The sequence below is a fragment of the Budorcas taxicolor genome, chromosome 8 (genome assembly GCF_023091745.1).
Source record: "Budorcas taxicolor isolate Tak-1 chromosome 8, Takin1.1, whole genome shotgun sequence".
In the NCBI taxonomy this organism is placed as follows: domain Eukaryota; kingdom Metazoa; phylum Chordata; class Mammalia; order Artiodactyla; family Bovidae; genus Budorcas; species Budorcas taxicolor.
The window spans coordinates 109,840,825-109,863,291 of record NC_068917.1 but is presented as its reverse complement, the minus strand read 5'-3'; the positions used below and the strand labels follow the sequence as shown (position 1 = coordinate 109,863,291).

General features: G+C 47.8%; 1 protein-coding gene across 1 annotated transcript in view; it reads left to right on the top strand.

Moving 5' to 3' along the window:
* The window catches only part of ASTN2 (astrotactin 2), a 1,033,755-nt gene that overhangs the window by 131,339 nt on the left and 879,949 nt on the right, over nucleotides 1-22,467 (top strand). The window contains exon 2 of the mRNA XM_052644759.1: nucleotides 19,857-20,044. Coding sequence (XP_052500719.1) covers nucleotides 19,857-20,044 — 188 coding nt within the window. The remainder of the gene's footprint in view (nucleotides 1-19,856; nucleotides 20,045-22,467) is intronic.

Below are 22,467 nucleotides of genomic sequence, written 5' to 3'. Positions count from 1 at the left end.
GTGGACAACACTGCTCCCAGTTTCCATTTATAATTATTGTGTGATAGAACTGGCCCTTGTGGATGAGAAGACCCCATACAAACCGTGGAGTGGGGAGGCATGGTTCTCTATGTTCTTTGATAGCAAGACAGTTCACAATAAGAGAGTATGGTCCAGGCACCACTTCCACTAACAGCATTCTCTAGTAAATCCTCTGAACAGCCTCTTAGGATGGTGTGCCTGCTCCTATTTTACAGGTGAGAAAAGTGAGGTTCAGAAAGGGAAGCAGGTCATTGGTGAAGCCAGGAAGCTGCTCAGAATCTGGCATGTGGAGCGCAAGAGTTTGTCCTTGATGTCCAGAGGCTGGATTCTTGCTGACCCAATTCTTGATTTACTATTTTTATTTTTGACCACTAAGTCATGTCTAACTCTTTGAGACCCCATGAACTGTAGCACGCTGGGTTTTCCTGTCTTTCACATCTCCTGGTGTTTGTTCAAACTCATATCCATTGAGTCAGTGATGCCACCTAACCATCTCATCCTCTGTCGCCCCCTTCTCCTCCTGCCCTCAATCTTTCCCAGCATCAGGGTCTTTTCCAGTGAGTTGGCTCTTCGCATCAGGTGGCCAAAGTATTGGAGTTTCAGCTTTAACATCAGTCCTTTTGATGAATATTCAGGGTTGATTTCCTTTATAATTGACTAGTTTGATCTCCTTTCTGTCCAAGGGACTCTCAAGAGTCTTCTCCAGCACCACAGTTCAAAAGCTTGGGACAATTCCCTGTCCTCTCTGAGTTTGTTTTCTTGACTCTACAGGAGAAGTAGAGACTCAGGAAAGTGGTGTCTGAAAGCACCAGCATAGGGCCTGTCATGGCAAAGGCTGAGTTGGCTCAGTCTGAGTTGAGTTTCTGTGGTTCCGGAAGTGGAGCCAGCAGTAGGGTAAGGGGGTGGGGAGGTGTGATACTTCAGAGATTTTGGTTCCTCGTCCCACCTCCAGATGCTATTCTAGGTTGAAACCACAGTACCCAGAAGGGGTGATTGGACAGACTGTGATTCTTATTCTCCAGAAATTTACAGTCAAAGACAGGCCCCCAGAGCTTCAGGGCAAGTAATCCCAAACCTGCACGTGAATTGGCAGAAGGGCAGCATATTTGTGTAGCGCAGAAGGGGCAGTGGCAGGAGCGGCACGCTTAGTTACAGTCCTCACCGAGTAAGGCTGGTGTCAGGCCTTGTGCAGATGCGTTATCTCAACACTCCATATGTGGATTTATTGTTATTTGCAAGCCATAGAGATGTTGGGAGGATGTAATGTGATAAAATGTGCAAACAGCTGGAAACAGAGCTTTGCACATCATAAGCGCTTAATAAATGTCCATCATTCCGTTTTTTTGTTAGAGTGGCTACGTTACAGCAGGCACTGTTCTAGGCACTGGGATACAGGGATGAAGGAGTGTAGTCTGTGCCTTCCTGCCAGCCACACTCTAGTGATTATTATGATGCTTTCCCTCCAGTTTATATGGGGAAAATGAGACCTTGAGAAGTTAGGTGACTTCTGCAAGGTTGCTCACCTCATAGAGTGGCAGAGGTGGGAACCCACGTGGTTGGTTTCAAAGACCTAGCCGTCATCCTGTGCTGTATCAGGGAGCTGGCGTGTTACCACGTAGGAAGGAATTCCAGTCTTTCTCCTAGAGCCTCTTCGTTTCAGTTTTGCGGGCCTCTTCTATCAGGTTCAATAATATTAATCACAGTATGAACTTGGCACAGACAACATTTTATTCCAAATATCTCTCCATGAGTTTCTCCCTTCTTCCAATCTTCTAGTGAAGGAGTTAGGGTGGAAGGATCAGTCCTCCCATTTGACAGATGAGGAGGCTGAGGTCTCACCTAGGGTCACAGAGCCAAGACCGGAGTGGAATTCTTCTTTCCTGACTGGTGGTTTGGTGATTTGGGGGCCGCATTCTGTCCTCTTACCGAGGAGGCTGGAATTTAAATCAAATAAAAAGGAGTCCAGCAGTGGTCACAGGGACCCCTGGGCCTGACCCTGTGGGAGAAGTCCATGATTTATCATCATTTGGGAGCCTCCCTACCCTGGTCCAGAAGGACATAGGACATCCTGAGCCTTTTTCTCCTCCTTCTCTGATGCAGTCAGAAAATCAAAAGGGTCCTTTTCTCCTCCTTAGCCCCAGCCTGGCCTCCTCTCATGGTCCTCTTCCTGCCACAGGGCACCATCTGTGGCGGGTTTAAATTGTTCTGAATGGTGTGGAATTGCAAGTCAAAAGGGTTCTGTAATCATTCTGCTGATGGCCTGCGGCTCTGTGCTCTGCCGCGTTATAAATAAGAGTAATGGGGTAAAGGCTGAATTGCAATCAAGGCTGCTGGGAACACACCGAACAGGCACGGGGCTTATTTAAGGAATATAGAGGCAGAGTATGCTCCCGAAGCTATGTAGTCAGAGCCAATCAATACCCACTCGCGCTCTCAAATCAGGGCCACGGAGATTTTGATTAGGAGGAGGAGGGGCTGGGGGGATATGGTAGGATCCCAAGCTCTGAGAAGTGTTCAGTATCCATTTGTTCTGTCGTGCACATGTTTTGAGCACCTGTTCTGAGCAAGGGCTCGAGAGAGCAGGCAGCAAAGAGAGGCTAGGCTTTTGTAAAGAAGCCCAGAGACCTGGGTCGCACAGGGTAAGTAATGTGTGAAATAACTCAGTTGATGATTACAATGCAATGTGATAAGCACAGCAGTGAAAGGAAGCAGTGAGCAGGGGCCCCCAACTCAGCTCCAGAGGGAGGGTGGGCGGCTTCTCGAAGGAGGAGACATCTGAATTGTTCTTCTAGTCAGCTACTGCTGCGTAACAAACACACCCAAACTTAACACATAAAGCAGTTTTCAGTTCGTACTTACATGAACTGGTGGTTTAGGCTGAGCTTAGGCAGGCCGTCCTGCTGCTGCTCTTGGCGGGCCTCCTGCAGGTTGTCTCACATTCACGTGGTCAGCTGGCAGGTTTGCTGGCAGCTGGGTGAACCCGGGTGGATTCTCTCGCAGGTCTGGTCGTTAGCAGCAGGCTAGCCTGGGCTTCTTCCCATGGCAGTTTCAGGGTTTTCAGGAGCAGCAAAAGAAAGCAAGACCATGGTTCACAGACACTTTTCAAGTCCCTGCCTGTGTCATCTTTGGCATCGCCTGTTTGGCCAGAGAAAATCATGCAGCCATCTCTGATTCAAGGGGAGGAGAGATAGACTCATCTCTTGATGGTGGAGGGAAGATCTGCACTGTCACGTTATACTGGTGAAGAGGTTAGGAGGAGGACCATTAACAGATTGGTTTAGTTGCAGCTGAGTTCTAAAGATTAGGCTCACATAAAGCAGTGAGAAAAACAGCTGAGGGAGAGAAATGGTGTGAACAAGAGCACGGAGTTATACTTCAAAGGCAGGGGGACAAGGAGGCAGTGATGCAGCTGAAGGCATGGGCAGAACACAAGATGTTTGCGGTCGTGGTCTGACCACCAGATGCCATAGGATCCAGGTTGGCGCTGTTCTGGCAGATGCTGTGAAGAGCGGTGGGGTGAGAGTTGGGGGTGCAAGTGAACCCCTTGCTCTTAGGATAGGAGACTATTCCCTGGTTCCTTCTGCTTCTGGGTCCCCATCTCTCCAAGCACCTTGGGCACCCGCTGTATCTCAGCACCCCCTTCTGTGAATTGGACCAGGGAGTCTCACTCTCTTGGGGCCTCTGTTTTAATCTTATGTCAGCCCGTATTTATGAAGCAGGTGTTATTGCAAAAAGTGCTAGGCTACCAAGAGGGAGTCAGAGGAGATAATAGTCGTCCCTGGTTCAGAAGAATCTCATGACCTAGCAAAAGAAATAAGAAGTATGGACAGGTGATCTTAGAGAGTCATGGGAGGGGTGGAAACCTGGCGGAGGGGTTCAGAGCTCAGAGGAGGGGAGGGCATCTGGGGCAGGGCTCTAAGAGGGATCAGTTTGGCTGGGTTTTATAAGGTGGATAATGTCTGCATGTGGAAGAAGAGATTAGCACAGCAGTCCCCAACCTTTTTGGCACTGGGCACTCGTTTTCTTGGCGACAGATTTTCCGTGCACCAGGGTCGGGGGGATCGTTTCGGGATGAATCAAGTATATTATATTTATTGTGCTCTTTGTTTCTACTGTTATTACATCAGCTCTATGTCAGATTATCAGGCATTAGATCTCAGAGGTCAGGGACCCTTGTACTAGGGCAGCTCAGTCAGGAGGCATCATGGACAAAGACTGGGAGGTTGGGCTGTGGCTTGGAGCACAGAGGCAATGGGTTTAGTTCAGTGTCTGGCCCTGGAATGAATCCATCACATGAAGATATTCCTTGCTGTCCAACCTCTCCCATCTTGCTGCAAATCACGGGTGGCATCCCTAGCAGGTAAGTCTGGTCTATTCATCTGTTCGGTTGCCGGGTTTTAAGGTATCATTTTTCCCCCTAACCCACAGCACTGCACAGCGCGATGCTCTCCCTCTCATCACATTTTGTGACCTGTCTGGTTGGAATCCAGCAGTGGCACTCACGGTGGGGTGGGGGTTGAAGTGAAGGTGCTGGGGGTTGACAAGTCAAACCCAGCAACCGATAAGGAACCATCCTGGTAACAGCTTCCAGAGGGGCTAAGGGAGCCCTGGAGTTAGGAGGGATTTCTATACCCTCTCCCCTTGTGCAAAATCCCTTTTAGGAGTCAGGAAGGTTCCATGTCTGCCTCTGTAGATCTGTGTCTCCCCACCACCACCCGGCCCTGCTGTGAATCCTTGTCTCTGTCTAATCCCCAAGCCCCCCCCCCCCCCCCCAATCCATGAATAGCACAGGATTGTGAAGCTGTGTGTCTTCAGGCAAATTGCTACGTTTCTCTGGTCTTCGTGATCCCAGTCAGTACAATGGATGACTGGATCATTGATCACCATCCCTTTGCACTCTTTTCCTGTTGTGATTTTTCTATGACTCCAACTCATAGCCAGTAGGAACCGGACAGAAGGGTCTTGAAGACTTTCCAAGTGAAGCAAGAAGTGTTGTCTCTGTGACCTCTGCCTTCTTTTTTCTATATTTGATCCTGTGTCATCCTCCATTGCTCTCGAAGCAACCCGATTCTCCTTGTCTTGCCAGTGGCAAGAGAGAAGAGGGAAGAGAAGGCAGGGCAGTGACGGGAAGTGTGCCTAGGCTGAATGCTGCGCTGGCTCTTCCCGACACTTTGTCTCCCTTAATTCTCGCAGTGATCACAAAGGATTGCCTCTCTGATTCCTATTTTCTTTTTCTTGCCTCCATCATGTTGCCTGCAGATCTGAGTTTCCCCGCCAGGGATCAAAGCTGTGCCCTGCTGTGGTGAAAGTGCAGAGTCTTTTCCATTGGGCCACCAGGGACGCCCCATGATTCCCATTTTCCATATAAGGCCAGGGAAGCATAGATACTAGATAAACTTAACTTGTGGAAGGTCACCCAGTAAACTATAGGAAGGAGCGAGGTGGTCTTACATTCACTCACTGTAAGACAGAAAATGCTCCCTGTTCCTCACTTTCCATCTTAAAAACAGAGGGTGCACCACTTAACCCTTGTAAATAATTATATATGATGGGATGTGCAGATGGAGCATCTTACCCAGGAGGATGCCTTCCCTGGTACTTCTGTCTCTCCCTAAACCCCCCACGCCCCATGTGGACTTGATCTCTCAGACTTTCTACTAAATATGCAAATTCCTTTTCTCAGCCCTACTCCAGAGAACACTGGGTTTGGAATCAGAAAACCAGAGCTTGAATTCACACTCCACCACCTACCTAAATGGAAGATCTTGTGGAAGTCCAATCACCTTTTTGGGTCTCAAATATCTCAGATAAAAAAAGGGGGGGGGCAGTATACTGCCTACTGTATCCGTGTGGGTTTCCCATGGGGGCTGCCAAGGCAGTGAAGCAAAGCCCCTCGCTTAGCGCCTGGCACGTAGGCATTGGTGAACGTCCCTGTCCTCAGGATCCATGTGCAGTGTTGTGAAATGGGGGAGGAAAGCAGGGAGAAACATACACTGACTGTGAATTTTTTTTTTTTGTCTTAAGAAACAAAAGAAATAGCAAACACAAAGAAACTAAGGGTGCATAACGAAAGCTAAATGACAAGAAACAGGCGAAAAGATGCAGCAAGGAGGGAGGAAAATGGTTCAGGAGAGAATAACCAGGGGTAATGAGAATCAGTTCCATCAAGCCTCTGTCTATTTTCAAATCTAATCTGAAACGATATGCTTTTCTCCCTTGCCAATATCTCTTAATTCTTGTTCCCCTCCCTTATTTAAACGGGGATAACCGAGTGGCTGGGGAAAACGGTTTTGAGTAAAAGGCGCAGTTCCCAGAGGAGGTGGGGTGGGCAGATTGGAGGCAGAGGCAGAGATGGGCGCTGATAGACGGGGGCTGGAAGGGAGGAGGACCGGGGTTCCCCAGGGACTCTCTTCTGCACTGCTGCTTCAGGGCCAGGCTGGGTTGCAGCCCCTGCCATCTCTCTACCTTCTATCCCTGCCGAGGGACCTCTCAAACCTAGCGCAGGAGCGATGCCATCCTGCAGGCGTTTAACCTCACCTGACATCAGGATCTCGTCGACCAATGAAGTGCCCAGCTTAGACACTCAGCCCGCTGGCCACATAAATAAATGGGGAGCGTTAACCCGCCTCTCATGCACGTCCCCGTGGCATCCTGTGCGTACTCGCTTCTGGCGTCAGGGGGTAGTTTCTGCTGATTTTCCTTTTCCTGCTCTCCTTGATGACTTGAGGGCAGGAAACTTATGTGCACCGAGTGGTACATTTATGCAACAAGTATTTATGGAACCCCTGCTGCAAGCTAAACACTGAGGATGGCAGTTATGGAGACAAACACAGTCCTCGGCTGTGAATGGATGCGTGGATGAATGAATGAATGGAAGCAAGAGGAAGTGGTGCTGCTGTTGCTGCTTAGTGGGAACCGAGGAAAATCCAGACTAGAAGGGAGGGTCTGTGGAGGCAGCACATGCATCGTTTCATCAGCCTCTCAAAGCCTCGCACTGTGCCTGGCACGTCTTAGACAGTCAGTAAATAATTATGGTGAGGCACAGTGTTGAGTGAGGGGAATCGTGATTGCATTTGCTTTCAAGCCTAGCCACGGGACTTCACAGATTTCTAAGCACATTGCTAGGTATGACCTTGTTTTCTCTCAATTCTACATTAGATATGATGTAACTAGGACAGATCATGACTACCCCCCCTCCCACACACACACACTACAAACAAAGAAAATCATAGAAGCTTTGTGATTTGTCCTGAGATAAACTGGCCAGTTGGTGCAATTACCGCACAAACCTAGGGTTTCAACTCCAAATTCAGTGTTCCTTTTACTACCCAGGCTGTGTGATTATTGATAAAGTAAAAAATATTGGAATATATCCATCTATCCAACCACCCACTCATGTATCCATCATACATCCATCTATTTACCCATCCGTGCTTCCATCCATTCATCCATCCCTTTTAATTTATAGCATTTGAAGAGCTTCATTAGCCTCTAAACTAGGACTTACTCTGATTGCATGAAGGTGTTCCAAGTGGGATCCAACACTTTTTATTCTGCTGGGAGATGCCCAGAGGTTTACCCTCAGTTCAGTTCAGTTGCTCAGTCGTGTCCGACCCTTTGCGACCCCATGAATCAGCACGCCAGGCCTCCCCTGTCCATCACCAACTCCCGGAGTTCACCCAGACTCATGTCCATCCAGTCGGTGATGCCATCCAGCCATCTCATCGTCTGTCGTCCCCTTCTCCTCCTGCCCCCAATCCATCCCAGCATCAGAGTCTTTTCCAATGAGTCAACTCTTCGCATGAGGTGGCCAAAGTACTGGAGTTTCAGGTTTAGAATCAGTCTTTCCAATGAACACCCAGGACTGATCTCCTTCAGAATGGACTGGTTGGATCTCCTTGCAGTCCAGGGGACTCTCAAGAGCCTTTTCCAACACCACAGTTCAAAAGCATCAATTCTTCGGTGCTCAGCTTTCTTCACAGTCCAACTCTCACATCCATACATGACCACTGCGAAAACCATAGCCTTAACTAGATGGACCTTTGTTGGCAAAGTAATGTCTCTGGTTTTCAATATGCTGTCTAGGTTGGTCATAACTTTCCTTCCAAGGAGTAAGCGTCTTTTAATTTCATGGTTGCAGTCACCATCTGCAGTGATTTTGGAGCCCAAAAAAATAAAGTCTGACTCTGTTTCCACTGTTTCCCCATCTATTTCCCATGAAGTGATGGGACCAGATGCCATGATCTTCGTTTTCTCAATGTTGAGCTTTAAGCCAACTTTTTCACTCTCCTCTTTCATTTTCATCAAGAGGTTCTTTAGTTCCTCTTCACTTTCTGCCATAAGGGTGGTGTCATCTGCATATCTGAGATTATTGATATTTCTCCCAGCAATCTTGATTCCAGCTTGTGCTTCTTCCAGCCCAGCGTTTCTCATGATGTACTCTGTGTATAAGTTAAATAAGCAGGGTGACAATATACAGCCTTGACGTACTCCTTTTCCTATTTGGAACCAATCTGTTGTTCCATCTGCAGTTCTAACTGTTGCTTCCTGACCTGCATACAGGTTTCTCAAGAGGCAGGTCAGGTATTCTGGTATTCCCATCTCTTTCAGAATTTTCCACAGTTTCTTGTGATCCACACAGTCAAAGGCTTTGCCATAGTCAATAAAGCAGAAATAGATGTTTTTTCTGGAACTCTCTTGCTTTTTCCATGACCCAGCGGATATTGGCAGTTTGATCTCTGGTTCCTCTGCCTTTTCTAAAACCAGCTTGAACATCTGGAAGTTCACAGTTCACATGTTCCTGAAGCCTGACTTGGAGAATTTTGAGCATTACTTTACTAGCGTGTGAGATGGGTGCAATTGTGTGGTAGTTTGAGCATTCTTTGGCACTGCCTTTCTTTGGGATTGCAATGAAAACTGACCTTTTCCAGTCCTGTGGCTACTGCTGAGTTTTCCAAATTTGCTGGCATATTGAATGCAGCATTTTCATAGCATCAAATTTCAGGAATTGAAATAGCTCAACTGGAATTCCATCACCTCCACTAGCTTTGTTCGTAGTGATGCTTTCTAAGGCCCACTTGGCGTCACATTCCAGGATGTCTGGCTCTAGGTGAGTGATCACACCATTGGATTATCTGGGTCATGAAGTTCTTTTTTGTGTAGTTCTCCTGTGTATTCTTGCCACCTCTTCTTAATATCTTCTGCTGCTGTTAGGTCCAGACCATTTCTGTCCTTTATCGAGCCCGTCTTTGCATGAAATGTTCCCTTGGTATCTCTAATTTTCTTGAAGAGATCTCTAGTATTTCCCATTCTGTTGTTTTCCTCTATTTCTTTGCATTGATTGCTGAGGAAGGCTTTCTTTTCTCTCCTTGCTATTCTTTGGAACTCTGCATTCAGATGCTTATATATTTCCTTTTCTCCTTGGCTTTTAGCTTCTCTTCTTTTCACAGCTATTTGTAAGGTCTCCTCAGACAGCCATTTTGCTTTTTCGCATTTCTTTTCCATGGGGATGGTCTTGATCCCTGTCTCCTGTACAATGTCACGAACCTCCGTTCATAGTTCATTAGGCACTCTGTCTATCAGATCTAGCCCCTTAACTCTATTTCTCACTTCCACTGTATAATCATAAGGGATTTGATTTAGGTCATACCTGAATGGTCTAGTGGTTTTCCCTACTTTCTTCAATTTAAGTGAATTTGGCAATAAGGAGTTCATGATCTGAGCCACAGTCAGCTCCAGGTCTTGTTTTTCCTGACTGTATAGAGCTCCTCCATCTTTGGCTGCAGAGGACAGAATGGATCTGATAGTGACCCCCTTTTCACTCTCCTCTCCGCAGATGCTGTGTCAGTGTCTCTGTGTCTGCTCTGCACGATGAGATTCTGCACACTCTCCGGGCATCCTCCCCGCGCGTGTGCAGCCTTCCCACCTCCTTGTCTCTGTCTCCTCCGTCTGAAATTCCCCCTGTTCCTTGGGCATCAGTTGAAATTGTGTCCATCCTGTAAGACTCCTCTCTGAATACTTTCTAGATTCAGCCAGAAGTCATATCCTCTGCTGTAAGCTTCCTGCTTTGATTTATAGCTACTCATAGCATGCTTTTTCTGTTCCTTGGACTGAGCTCCTGAGAATAGACTTCCTCAATGCCAGATCTCAGAAAAGGTTGGTTGACTAAATGAATTTTAAAGCGAGCATGTATTTGCATCTGCTACAGAGGTAATATATATTCCATGTAGAAAGCGTAGAGAAAAATGAATCATAACATGATTAAAATCACCTCTGATCCCCCCAGTCTTGATGTTCCAGTGTACTTCTTTCCAGCTGTATATACATATACTTATGCCTGAACAGAATCTTAAGATTGTGCATTTTCTATGTAAACTTCCTCTGCCTTTCTATGAGAATGTAAGCCCCTTGAAAGTTAAAAGGTCTATCTTTCTCTTCATTTGCATTCTTTAGGGTGCTTAAACTTGAGCCAGATGTTGAATAAATTTCTATACAGTAGTTATGTGGGAATTAAGCAGTCATTGACATCCTGAGTTGCCATTTCCTCTCTCTGTCTTCTGGGAATGTCCATCTGAATTCAGATATGGGGCAGCTCAGTTCAGCTCACCAAAGACTTAAAGAACCTTCTTCTTTATATTTGGCAACTGTGTTAGTCACAGGGACACTCATGTAGCTCTGTTGTGTGTCCTTGTACCAAAGTCCAGCAAGAGAAGTGAGCTGTATAAACAGATCATTTTAACATAGATAAATACCATGTTAAGATTCTATAGCAGTATATATGAAGAAATGTGTAAGAGAAATGTTACTGCAGAATGCTCACTGAGGATCAAGATTAACGTTAAAAGCTTGTTTATTTGTATCATCTCATTTAATTCTCACAACAACCCTATGAAGCAGGTACTAATTGATGTTATTCAGATTTGATAGTTGAAGCTTGAAGAAGCTATAAAGCTTCTCCAAAGTCATACAACTTGAACACGGGGCAACTGGAATTTAAAATCAAGCAGTTGGGCTCCGGTCTGTGATCTTATGCCGCCTGCAATATTTCCTCTTTATGGAAGCACAAAGAGGGTGTTCCATGCGGGTCAAGGAAGTCCTCCTGAGTGAGGGATGGGGTTCAGTGGGACAGGCTATCGCAAACTCTGGAAAAGCAGCCCAAAGATGCAGAATTAGGAAACAACATTGTGTATGTGGAGGATCACATAAAAATTTGATGAGATTTAACACATAAGTGCATAGAAAGGTGTGAAATAAGGTAAGGCAGAGGAGAAATGCAGATGACCGGCTGGTGAAATTAGTTTTCTTCCTGATGGGAATCAAGAGCCATTGAATGGTTTTTGGCAAAGAAATGGCAGGAGCACCTTTACAAATTAGGCATATAATCTTGGTTGCCACTTGCAGGATGGCTGGAGGAAGGAAGCCTGGGGGCAGGGATACCAGTTGGGGCTGCTAGGGAAGTCTCCATTTGCCGTTGAGATCCACTCTCCGTGCTTTCCCTCCCTGCTGTGTACCTTGGAGAGCCCACCTGTATGGAGCACCCTTGAGAGTCTGTGTGAGGTTGGCCCATATTTAGGCACTTGCAGATTAACTTTAGAAGGCAGGTGACCTCAGTGCTGAGTCATGACCTCCATGCTGGGTCATGCCTTGTCAGCAGTTGGGTTATTTTCCTGGATTATGCTACGTGAAGGTCACAGCAGCTGCCTGGCAGCCCTTTCCTATAGCTGTGGCTCTTTTAGGGTGTTATAACCCACCCTCCTTTTGCCCCCTCTGGCCTAGGATGGTAACAATGCTTTGCTTTTGCCAACTCTGGGGAGCTTCATCATTGTTTGACCTTCAACCTGCCTGTGACGATTAATTTGTCAACTTGACTGGGCTAAGGGATTTCCACAGAGCTGGCAAAACATTACTTCTGAGCTTGTCTCTGAGGGTGTTTCTAGGAAGGATTAGCATTTAAATAGTTGGACTATGTGAGGGAGAAAGCCTTTGTGAGTGCAGGTGGGCCTCATCTAGTCCCATCCTGGCTGAATAGAACCAAAAGGTGGGGGAAGGCCTGGTTTGCGCTCTGCTTGAGCCAGGACGTCCGTCTTCTCCTGCCCTCTGACGTTACTGTCTTGGTTCTCAGGCCTTTAGCTCAGACTGGTACTTACACCTTTGACTCTCCTGGGTCTTCAGCTGGAATGTGGTACACTGTGGGGCTTCTTAGCCTCCGTCATCACGTGAGCCAGCCCTTCACAATCAGTCTCTTCCTACATGTTTGTTTATGTTCTGTCGCTTCTGTTTCTCTGAGAACGCTAGTGTTGTGTTAGTTGCTAAGTTGTGTCTGACTCTGTGACCTCCTGGACTGTAGCCCGCCAGGCTCCTCTGTTTCACGGAATTCTCCAGGCACGAATGCTGGAGTGGGTGGCCATTTCCCTTCTCCAGGAGATCTTCCTGACCCAGGGATCAAACCCCAGGTCTCCTGCATTCATAGGCGGGTTCTTTACTGACTGAGGCACCAGGGAAGCCCAGAACACTTCCAAAGCCTTTGTAAATGATCACGTTATTAAACACATCTCGATCAGCTTATGTGTCTTCTCTTTTCGGATGAGACCCTGACTGGCCCAGAGCCACTTGAAGCAGTCCACAGGAGAGATGATAAAGGTTGGCAAGAAGGCAGCCACCGTAGAGGTGACAGTGTAAAGACTGACATTGTAGAGATGATAGTGAGGGGTGTGTATTTGAGGTCTGCTTCCCAAGTCCACTCAGCAGGACTTACTGCATAGAGGTGACTGCCCATGGAGGCTGGAACAGCTAATTGTAGGGGTGCGTGAAGTCAGTGTCCCTACCTTCCCCAGGTCTCTCTGCCTAGGCAGTGAGTTCATCCCACATAATGTCTGGCCCCCCCAACCCCCCCCCCCACCACCCCGCTCCCCAGTGAGGCAGAGACCATTTGCAAACTCATCAGAAGCGCTCTCTGGCCTTCTGCGAATAATCTGCCGGAGGGTCAGCTGGTGCTGTGGAATCTGAAGGACCGGTTAGTTAGCCACTTGGGAGATGTTACCAAGATGGCTGGTGATCAGAAGAGCTGCTTATTTTCATAATGACCTTCAGGAATTAAATAAAAATACAATGAGTGCCATAGATTAGGAAGAACAAGCCAATTAAAACCACAACACGCCTTCGGGACTTTTTTATTTCTTTTCCAGGAGGCTGAAAGGCATCTGTGGCTGCTGAGACGGGATAGAGATCTTCCCAGAATCACTGATGAAGGCTGATCCTCTCGAATGGCTTTAGCGGGTGGTAGAGGGGATTTGAGCCTGTTGAATATTTCACGAGTTGCAGCCCATGTGGGGAGAACAGTGAAAGGTGAAGAGGCAATCCCTGGCTTTCTTTATGATTCCAATATAAAACTAAGCTCATTGGGCTTGGAGGGAGGCCGGCATTGGAGTCAGTCTACAGCCGGAAGGCATGGTGCACCATTCTCCTACTTTAATATCTGCTGTTTCATTTTATATTCATCATGTCAGCATAATCTGCCTTTATGGGAATCGTCTTGGTTCCCGACCAAATGCGTTTAGTCCCCCTTTTGCTTTAAGTTTGATTGTGATATGACTTGAAGACTTCAATGAAATGTTTATATGGAGGGAGCAGGGGAAGAGGAGAGGGAAAATGCAATTGGAAAATCAATCAGCAGGGAATTTCAAGAACCAGCTTCGTGCACGCTACTGTTTCTTTGACCCGTTTTTAATGGACATAGCTCTCAGATCAAGTCCACTCAGCGGATTCCCTACTGCATGCTAAAGACTATACCCTGTTGCCAAACATTCAATGCCCTTAACTGTGTCTGAACCACATTCCCAGCCTGACACTCTTCTGCCTGCCTCCTTGTGCATTTGGCTTCGTTGCCCTGAGACACCAGCCACCTAGCCCTCTCCCTGCCTCTTCCTGTCCTTCAAGGACTACCAAGATACCCATCCTCTGCAACGCTCCTGTCACTATGTTTTGAAGATGTTCTTGGTATCAAAGCTAGGAGAGTCCCGTCCCACGATCAAGTTCCCAATGGACCTTTACTTTCTTTTTAATTTCCTTGTGAGACTGAACACGACCTTCATCATCTTATTATGGATATGTGTATGAGTGTGTGTATATGTATGTGTGTTCATCATCAGCAATCTGATTTTTATTGAGCTCTTATATATGCTCAAGTACTTGAAAATATGACAGGAATAAGACATACAAGGTTCCAGGCATCCTGGAGAGATAAGTATTAAATGCATGTTGAAGAAAACACATGGAATAAATTTCTAATAGTGATAAGTTCCATGGAAAGTGTTTGTAAAGGTGATATAGTGGAGAGTGGATGTATATGGAGAGCAGTAATTTATTATCTTTTTTAAAACATTGAAGTATAGTTGATTTACTGTGTAGTGTTAGTTCGAGGTCTACAGCATAGAGATTCAGTTTTATACACGTATTTTCAGATTCTTTTCCCTTATGGGAATACCAGACCACCTAACCTCCCTCTTGAGAAATCTGTATGCAGGTCAGGAAGCAACAGTTAGAACTGCACATGGAACAACAGACTGGTTCCAAATAGGAAAAGGAGTACGTCAAGGCTGTATATTGTCACCCTGCTTATTTAACTTATACACAGAGTACATCATGAGAAACGCTGGACTGGAAGAAGCACAAGCTGGAATCAAGATTGCACGGAGAAATATCAATAACCTCAGATATGCAGATGACGCCACCCTTATGGCAGAAAGTGAAGAGGAACTAAAAAGCCTCTTGATGAAAGTCAAAGAGGAGAGTGAAAAAGTTGGCTTAAAGCTCAATATTCAGAAAACGAAGATCATGGCATCCGGTCCCATCACTTCATGGGAAATAGATGGGGAAACAGTGGAAACAGAGTCAGACTTTATTTTTTTGGGCTCCAAAATCACTGCAGATGGTGACTGCAGCCGTGAAATTAAAAGACGCTTACTCCTTGGAAGAAAAGTTATGACCAACCTAGATAGTATATTCAAAAGCAGAGATATTACTTTGCCGACTAAGGTCCGTCTAGTCAAGGCTATGGTTTTTCTTGTGGTCATGTATGGATGTGAGAGTTGGACTGTGAAGAAGGCTGAGCATTGAAGAATTGATGCTTTTGAACTGTGGTGTTGGAGAAGACTCTTGAGAGTCCCTTGGACTGCAAGGAGATCCAACCAGTCCATTCTGAAGGAGATCAGCCCTGGGATTTCTTTGGAGGGAATGATGCTAACGCTGAAGCTCCAGTACTTGGCCACCTCATGCGAAGAGTTGAGTCATTGGAAAAGACTCTGATGCTGGGATGGATTGGGGGCAGGAGGAGAAGGGGACGACCGAGGATGAGATGGCTGGATGGCATCACTGACTCAATGGACATGAGTCTGAGTGAACTCCAGGAGTTGGTGATGGACAGGGAGGCCTGGCGTGCTGCGATTCATGGGGTCGCAAAGAGTCGGACACGACTGAGCGACTGAACTGAACTTTCCCTTATAGGTTATTACAAACTGCTGAGTATAGTTCCCTGTGCTATACAGTAGGTCCTTGTTATTTATCTTTTTTGTGTGTATAGTAGTGTGTGTGTGTTAATCCCAAACTCCTAATTTATCCCTCCCCTCACTTTTCCCCTTTGGTAACCATAAGTTTGTTTTCTATATCTGTGGATCTCCTTCTGTCCTATTAAAAAAGTTCATTTGTAGCATTTTTTATATTCCACATATAAGTGATATCATATGATATTTGCCTTTGTCTGACTTAGTATGATCTCTAGGTTTGTCCATATTTTTGCCCATGGCATTCTTTAAATGGCTGAGTGATATTCCGTTGTGTATATATACACCACATCTTCCTTATATATTGATGGGCATTTATGTTGCGTCCGTGTCCTGGCTTTTGTGAACAGTGCTGCTAGGAATATAGCGGTGCATGGATGTTTTCAAATTGTAGTTTTGAAGAGGAGTACTTTAGGTAAGGGGCTTCCCTGGTAGCTCAGCTGGTTAAGAATCCCCCTGCAGTGCGGGTGATGTGGGTTCAGTCCCTGGGTTGGGAAGATGCCCTGGTGAAGAGGATGGCTGCCCACTCCCGTGTTCTGGCCTGGAGACTCCCATGGATTGTACAGTCCACGGGGTCGCAGAGAGTAAGAGCCCCGTGGCCTCTCTGAGTAGGTGCTGGCTGGGAAGAAGGCCGCTTCCGAGGTTTGGGTGGAGAGTTCCAGAGAGACATGACAGAAAGCACGTATGCACTACGGAAGAGGAACAGTAGTAAGTCCTGCGGGCTGGCGAGCGTGCTGAGGGAATGATGTAGGCGGTGGCGCAGGATACTGCGCGGTTCCCGGGCCACATTAAAAGGAGGATGTGCGCATGCATGGGCAGCGACGTAGGGCGGCGTCAGAGTTCCTGACCTGTGCCTCATTTCACTCCAGATTCTAGGCTGCTAAGGCGCCTGCCATCGAGCAGGTCCTCAGTAAGGCATGTCGAATGACTAAGCAAAGAAACACGGGAATAAATGAACGCGAGAACGATGAGACCTTCTGCTTCCGCTAAGGCAGCTTTCCCTCCGAGGTTTCATGCCCCTTGTCCCCGCCCAACAGCAGTTTTTTTTTTTTTTCTTCTTCTTTGCAATAGCGTTCGGCTGGAGCCATTCTCTGTGATTCAATATTTACTGTGTTTCACACACTGTTATTATCATTTAACGTTTGCTGTCTGCTGACTGTGCAGTCATCGCCGTAGCAAACAAAGAGCTCAATCTAGTTTTGGTCCTTGGGCTAATTTAGTCAAGGAAAAGGAAGGTGCTGTAAGAACAACGGGCACAGTAGAAATTGACCTGGACTGGGGAGTCCACTGGGTCCGTCTGGGTACCAGTTCACCAGTGACCTTAAACAAGTGCCTAAGCCCGTGTGACCCTCTGTGTTCTAGTCTGAACACGGGGATGGCAAGCTGCTTTAGTGATGGGCTTTCAGGCACGGGCCAGACGAGCCCCAGGAGTAAGAGGCGCAGATTTAGCAAGCCTCCCCCAACCGTCTCTGCCTCCTTCTGTACCTGGCTGTGTCAGCCCGCTGTGGCTGCCCCGGGGGCTCTCTGCCGGTGCCATTTCAGGGACTCTGAGCACAGTAAGTGCCCGCCCAACCAACGGCATGCACATCCTCTTTCTTGAGCTGCTTAATGAGAGACAACAATTTCCAGAGGCAAAGCCCAGTCCCTGGGTTCCCTGGACATCTGGTTCTGGCTCTGATGCACCGAGAGAAAAATGAGCAAGGCACCAAGCAAGGCCATTCACCATCGTGTCTTCACGTTGCCCTGGCCCAGCTGGCCGGCTGCCAGGGGAGCTGCTGCCAAGTCCGCGGGTGCTGAGGCTGGCGGCTGGGGAGAGGAGGTGCTGGGGACAGACCTGCCTCATAGACGAGGCACTGTGCCTCCAGTCTGCTCCCCGGGGCTGCAAGGCGAGCTCTGGGGTCCTTCGGTTCTCAGTTCTAGGAGCCGACGCACTCCTGGGACCACCTCCAGCTCTTCTCCACTCTGAGTGCAGCAAGGGAACCCCAGGCAGGTTTTCCCTTGGATGAGTAACTCACCCTGTATCCTCTGCTTTGCCCTTGCTTTGGGATGAGGTAGGAGGCTCTTGGTTTAGAGCGGATGAGTGACGTGAGCTGACTCAGGCTGTGGCAGGATTCCTCTGGCTTCTGGTTGAGAATAGACAGGCCAGGGTGGAAGAAGAGAGTCAAGAGTCCTTTGCAGGACTTCCCCGGTGGTCCAGTTGAGCATCTGTGTGCCAGTGCAGGGGACACCGGTTCGATCCTTGGTCCTGGAAGATCCCCCATGTTGTGGGGCAACTATGTCCTTGCGCCACAACTGCTGAAGCACGTGTGCTCTAGAGCCCGTGGTCTGCAGCAAGAGAAGCCGCTTCAGTAAGGAACCGGTGCCCCGCAATGTGAGAGTGAACCCAGCTCGCCGCAACTGGAGAAAGCCCACGCACAGCAACATAGCCCCAGTGTAGCCAAAAATAAATATATAAATAAACAAAGTTTTTTTTTAAAAAAAGAAGAAGCCTTTGCAGTAAGCCAGGCAAGAAAGGAGGGTGTCTTGGCTCAGGTAGTGCAGTAGAGGAGCTGGGAGGTGTTGCGTGTCAGGTGCCTTTTGAAAGATTTCCTGATGGGCTGGATGAGGAGTGGGAGAGAAAGCAGGCAATCAAGAATGTCTCAAGTACTTCTTTATTTTTTAAGCAGCTGAAGGGTGAATTAGATCCTGTCCCTATTAATAATAATGATGATAATAAATATTAATAGCTAACTTTTTATAGCACTTATTAAGTGGCAGATGCTCTTCCCCTGACTTTTGATTGTGGACCTGAAGGAGTTGGAGTCTATGGGGGGCGGGACAATGCAGGAATAAATCAGTAGCGTTCGGTGAACGGGTATCATTGTCTCATTGCTTCAAGGTGACTGCTTCTAGTTCAGTGTGAGCACACACGATGGGGCCTGGGGAGAGCTGGCTAGACAGGAAGGTCTCACATGTCTTCCTCATCAGTCCTCAAGCTCCTCAAGTGTGTGTTGAACAGAACGCCTCTGGGGACTAGGGGACTGCAGTTTCTCGGCCTCTCCATACTGTGGTCCAGAGGTCCAAGCCTCGTGCACTATTGAGCCTCGTACACGACTTGTCTATGGATGGATTGATTGCTTCTGTTTCCTACAGTAACTGATTTGAGGAAAGATCTGGTAATTCTCCAAGAACCCCATCACCCTTCCTCTCTATTCACAGGACATGCTGATTGGCCTTGTCCTTCAAAATATTTTCAGGGACATCTCCCTTTAGTAGACAGCACGATGGAAGGATTGTAGATGCCAATGAAAGAATGCTTTTAGTACCATATGTCCTTGCCCTTCTTATCAAGAAGCTATGTTGGTACAATTACACTGAATGGAAGTACTGCTAAAGTGATATTTCTCAAGCATCTTCAGAGGGAAAAACAGCATAGAAGCGAGAGTTGGGAAGTTCAAGTTAGGTGACTTTACAATTGACTAGGAAGTCCTAACTTCCCATTGGCTATATGAGATCAGTGGAGTGGGGAAGTGGGTTTTCGAGTATTTTTCAGCCATGAAAATCTTTGTGCCAGTGCTTCCTTGTTTGAGAGTACTATTTAGGCGACGTGAGGAGGGGAGTGAAGCTGCTCTGAGTGCAGCAGGAGGGATGGTTCAGAACAGCCCACTCGCCAAGCTCCTTTCCCGTAGAGGACGATCCTGAGCCCCTCAGCTGGGCCAGATGTTCTTTTGGGCCTTCCCAGCTCTGAGGTTCTGCATTTCTGCCATGAGCATTTCCAGCTGAGCTTCTCAAGAGTTCACACTCTGAGCTCCCCCGCTTCCCATTCAGGTCCTTCCTTCACCTGCTTATAGTTCCATGGTCTCAGAAGGACGTACGCACGTTCTTCACCTCTTGCTTAGCTTGTTTCCACCTTTGGAGTGGAATGAGTTCCGCTATCATGCATGGTGCTATTGAAGGGGCACTGGGCAGACCTGGGTTCAAATCCTGATTCTGCCACTCTTGTTCTGGGATAACCTTGCTACAAGCTGACTGGCCAGTAAATGGAAGTGACAATCTCTGGCTCATGGAATTTTTTTTTTTTTAACTTTTCCCTTTATATCGGCGTATAGTCAATTAACCATGTTGTGATAGTTTCAGGTGCAAAGCAGAGTGACTCTGGCTCATAGATTTGATGCTGGGAAAGACATCCAGCGCAGGGTAGATGCCTTTGGAGCTCCCGAATGTGTGTGGCTCCTCTCCTGCCCGGCATGTTGAGGCCAGGCCCGCCGCTCACCCAGTGCCTTGCCTCTTGTCTTGCAGAGATGTCAGGCACAGCTGCGGACATCTCGCTGGTCCACTGGCGGCAGCAGTGGCTGGAGAACGGCACCCTGTACTTCCACGTGTCCATGAGCAGCTCTGGGCAGCTGGCCCAGGCTACTGCCCCCACCCTCCAGGAGCCCTCGGAGATCGTAGAGGAGCAGATGCATATTCTCCACATTTCTGTGATGGTGAGTGAGCGGGAACCCAGGAGGGGGCCTCAGGGAGTTGGGCGGTGGGGGGGGGCGGTGATGGGCAGGTCAAGGTGGGGAGACCATTGCGGGAGGCAAGGCATTGCCAGCAGGTGGAGGGAAGGAGCTGGCTAAGTACGAGAGGTCAGAATGATGAACAGAAGGTCAGATGGATTCTGCGGTGTCACTTGGGCTGATGTATACTCGTCCATCATCTGTCAGCTGTGACTAGCTAATTGTGCTTCAGAGGAGAAAATAAAGGGTCTCTAGCTCCTTGGCCTTTTGGCCAACATCTCTGGGAATAGCTGTTTAACATCTGCCACGTGCTCAGCCTGCCTGGCTGAGGGCTGAGGGCTGAGGTTCAGTGCTCCAGCGCAACTGGCCTTTCCAAGAATGACTGAGCAAACAAAACTGGAGTGGGGCTGCCCTTTCCCAAGCACCCTTGATGTGTTTGAACCCTCACAATACCCTCTTCAGTGTAGACCCTGAATGGTGGCCCCCGGAGCTGAACTCTGCATAGCCAGGGCTATTACATACCATCCCCCCTGCCCCGCCCCATTACCCTCACTTATATTTGTGAATACTGAGTCAGAGAGCAGAGAAAATTACCCAAAGTCACATAGCTAGGAAGAGATGGAGCTGCTCTTGGGTATTTGAACCCAAGTGTGGTGTGTCTGGCCATAAAAACTCAACTATTCTCTACACTCCCTTTTTCAATGTAAGAATTTATTAACCATGTGTCAAGCTCTGCACCGGGGGCAGTCATGGGCATTATTTCATTGCATTCCCACCAAGAAGTCAGGCTTGCCACCTCCATGTTAGAGATGAAGTTACGGATACAGAGAAGTGAAGTGGCCTCCCATCTCTGTTGGCCTCAGGATCTGGAACTCTGAGGCTGCTGCCTCTTTTAAGAAGGATGCCAGGGCAGAAATCACTGGAATGGTAAGTCTGTGATGTATGTAGACTCACATTAACGATGGATTTGAAAAGCTGTAATTAATGGCTTTGTACAGTAAATTGAGAAAAAGAATCAAAGTGAAGAATGTACAGGGTCTAATTGGCTCCAGAAAACATCAGATAATAGCTACAGCTGAACTCAGTCTGGTGCCTCTCACCCCTCAGTCCCCTCTTACGTTATTTTCTCCTTTTTACCTTTAGCACAGATGCACGAGTGTAGGAAATGTTATTCCTAGCCTATGTGTAAGGAAGGTAGGGCTCAGGGAGGTGAAGCGATTGGCCTAAGGTCACTTGGCAGAATGGGGCTATGAGCCAGCCCTTCCTTTCTGCCTTTCGTTTAGTCCTCAACAGTACTTAGCAAGAACCTGCGATGGAGCGGAGCTGGCCTTTCGGCCTCTGTGCTCCGGGCCCCTCTTCAACCCTTACTGTGTGTGAGACATTCTCATTAGGGCTGAGTAAGTGCTTGGAAGTGTTCTCTTTTTGGAGAAACACGCACATACCGCAGCCAGACAGCCGTGCTAAATTCGGACCTAACGCGTGCTCATCACGTGGAGGAGCAAATCAAGGCCTTTGTGTTATTCATGGATGAGTGTGATAGACTTTTCCCATTTTTATATTTAGCGAGTGTTGCAGCCACATGCCAAGCCAAGTGGGTGCCTGCATGCTGACTCTGGGTTGCAAGTTTGTAGGCACCTCTTGGGGTGCTTGCTGAGTACTTCATGCAGCCTGGGGTGCCACCTGATGTGAAGAAGACTGACTGGACAGGGTGTGACTCTTCTTTGAATATCTGGGAGTGAGACTCGGTTTGGATTCACATTTATTAAGCATTTTGTGTTTCCGCATAGCATTTACTCACCTATGTCCTCCCATAACCCAGGGACTTTGACAGAATTATACCAATGATAATACTAGTCCTGCGTGGACTTTCTCTGCTTCCACACCCAATGTTAATGATACTAAATCAGACCTCTCCCCAAAGACTGTCAGTGATCCTCAGTTTTTTTTTTTCCTGCTCAGTGAGTTTAGCTTGGAAAGAGTTCACCAAGACCCAAAATGTCTCTTGAATTTCCCTGTAATCCAGGATGTGGCTGGTGGAGTAGGTTGTGCAGAGGTTGGCGCTCTCCAGACCCTCCCTGCCTGCTAGCTGGGGTGGCCTAGGCCGTCCACCCTGAGGTCCCATCTGTTCTTTCCCCCTTCAGGGCTCCAATATTTTGATCTTTCCCATCCTCACCTTAGCCCTCAGCAGACAGAGTCACATCCAGGAACACAGTGGCCTCTTTGGCGTCCACTGATGGCAGCCCAGCCTCTCAGGGCGGGGATGTCCTTAGAGACCCCTGCCCTCTATCTAGAGGGAGGTGACATGCATTCATACCTGAGCTCCAGTGCCTGGGTGTAAAGTTCCACTCTGCCACGGAACACTCTGGGTGATGTTGGGCAACGTATTTAACCCTTCTGCCCCCTGTTTT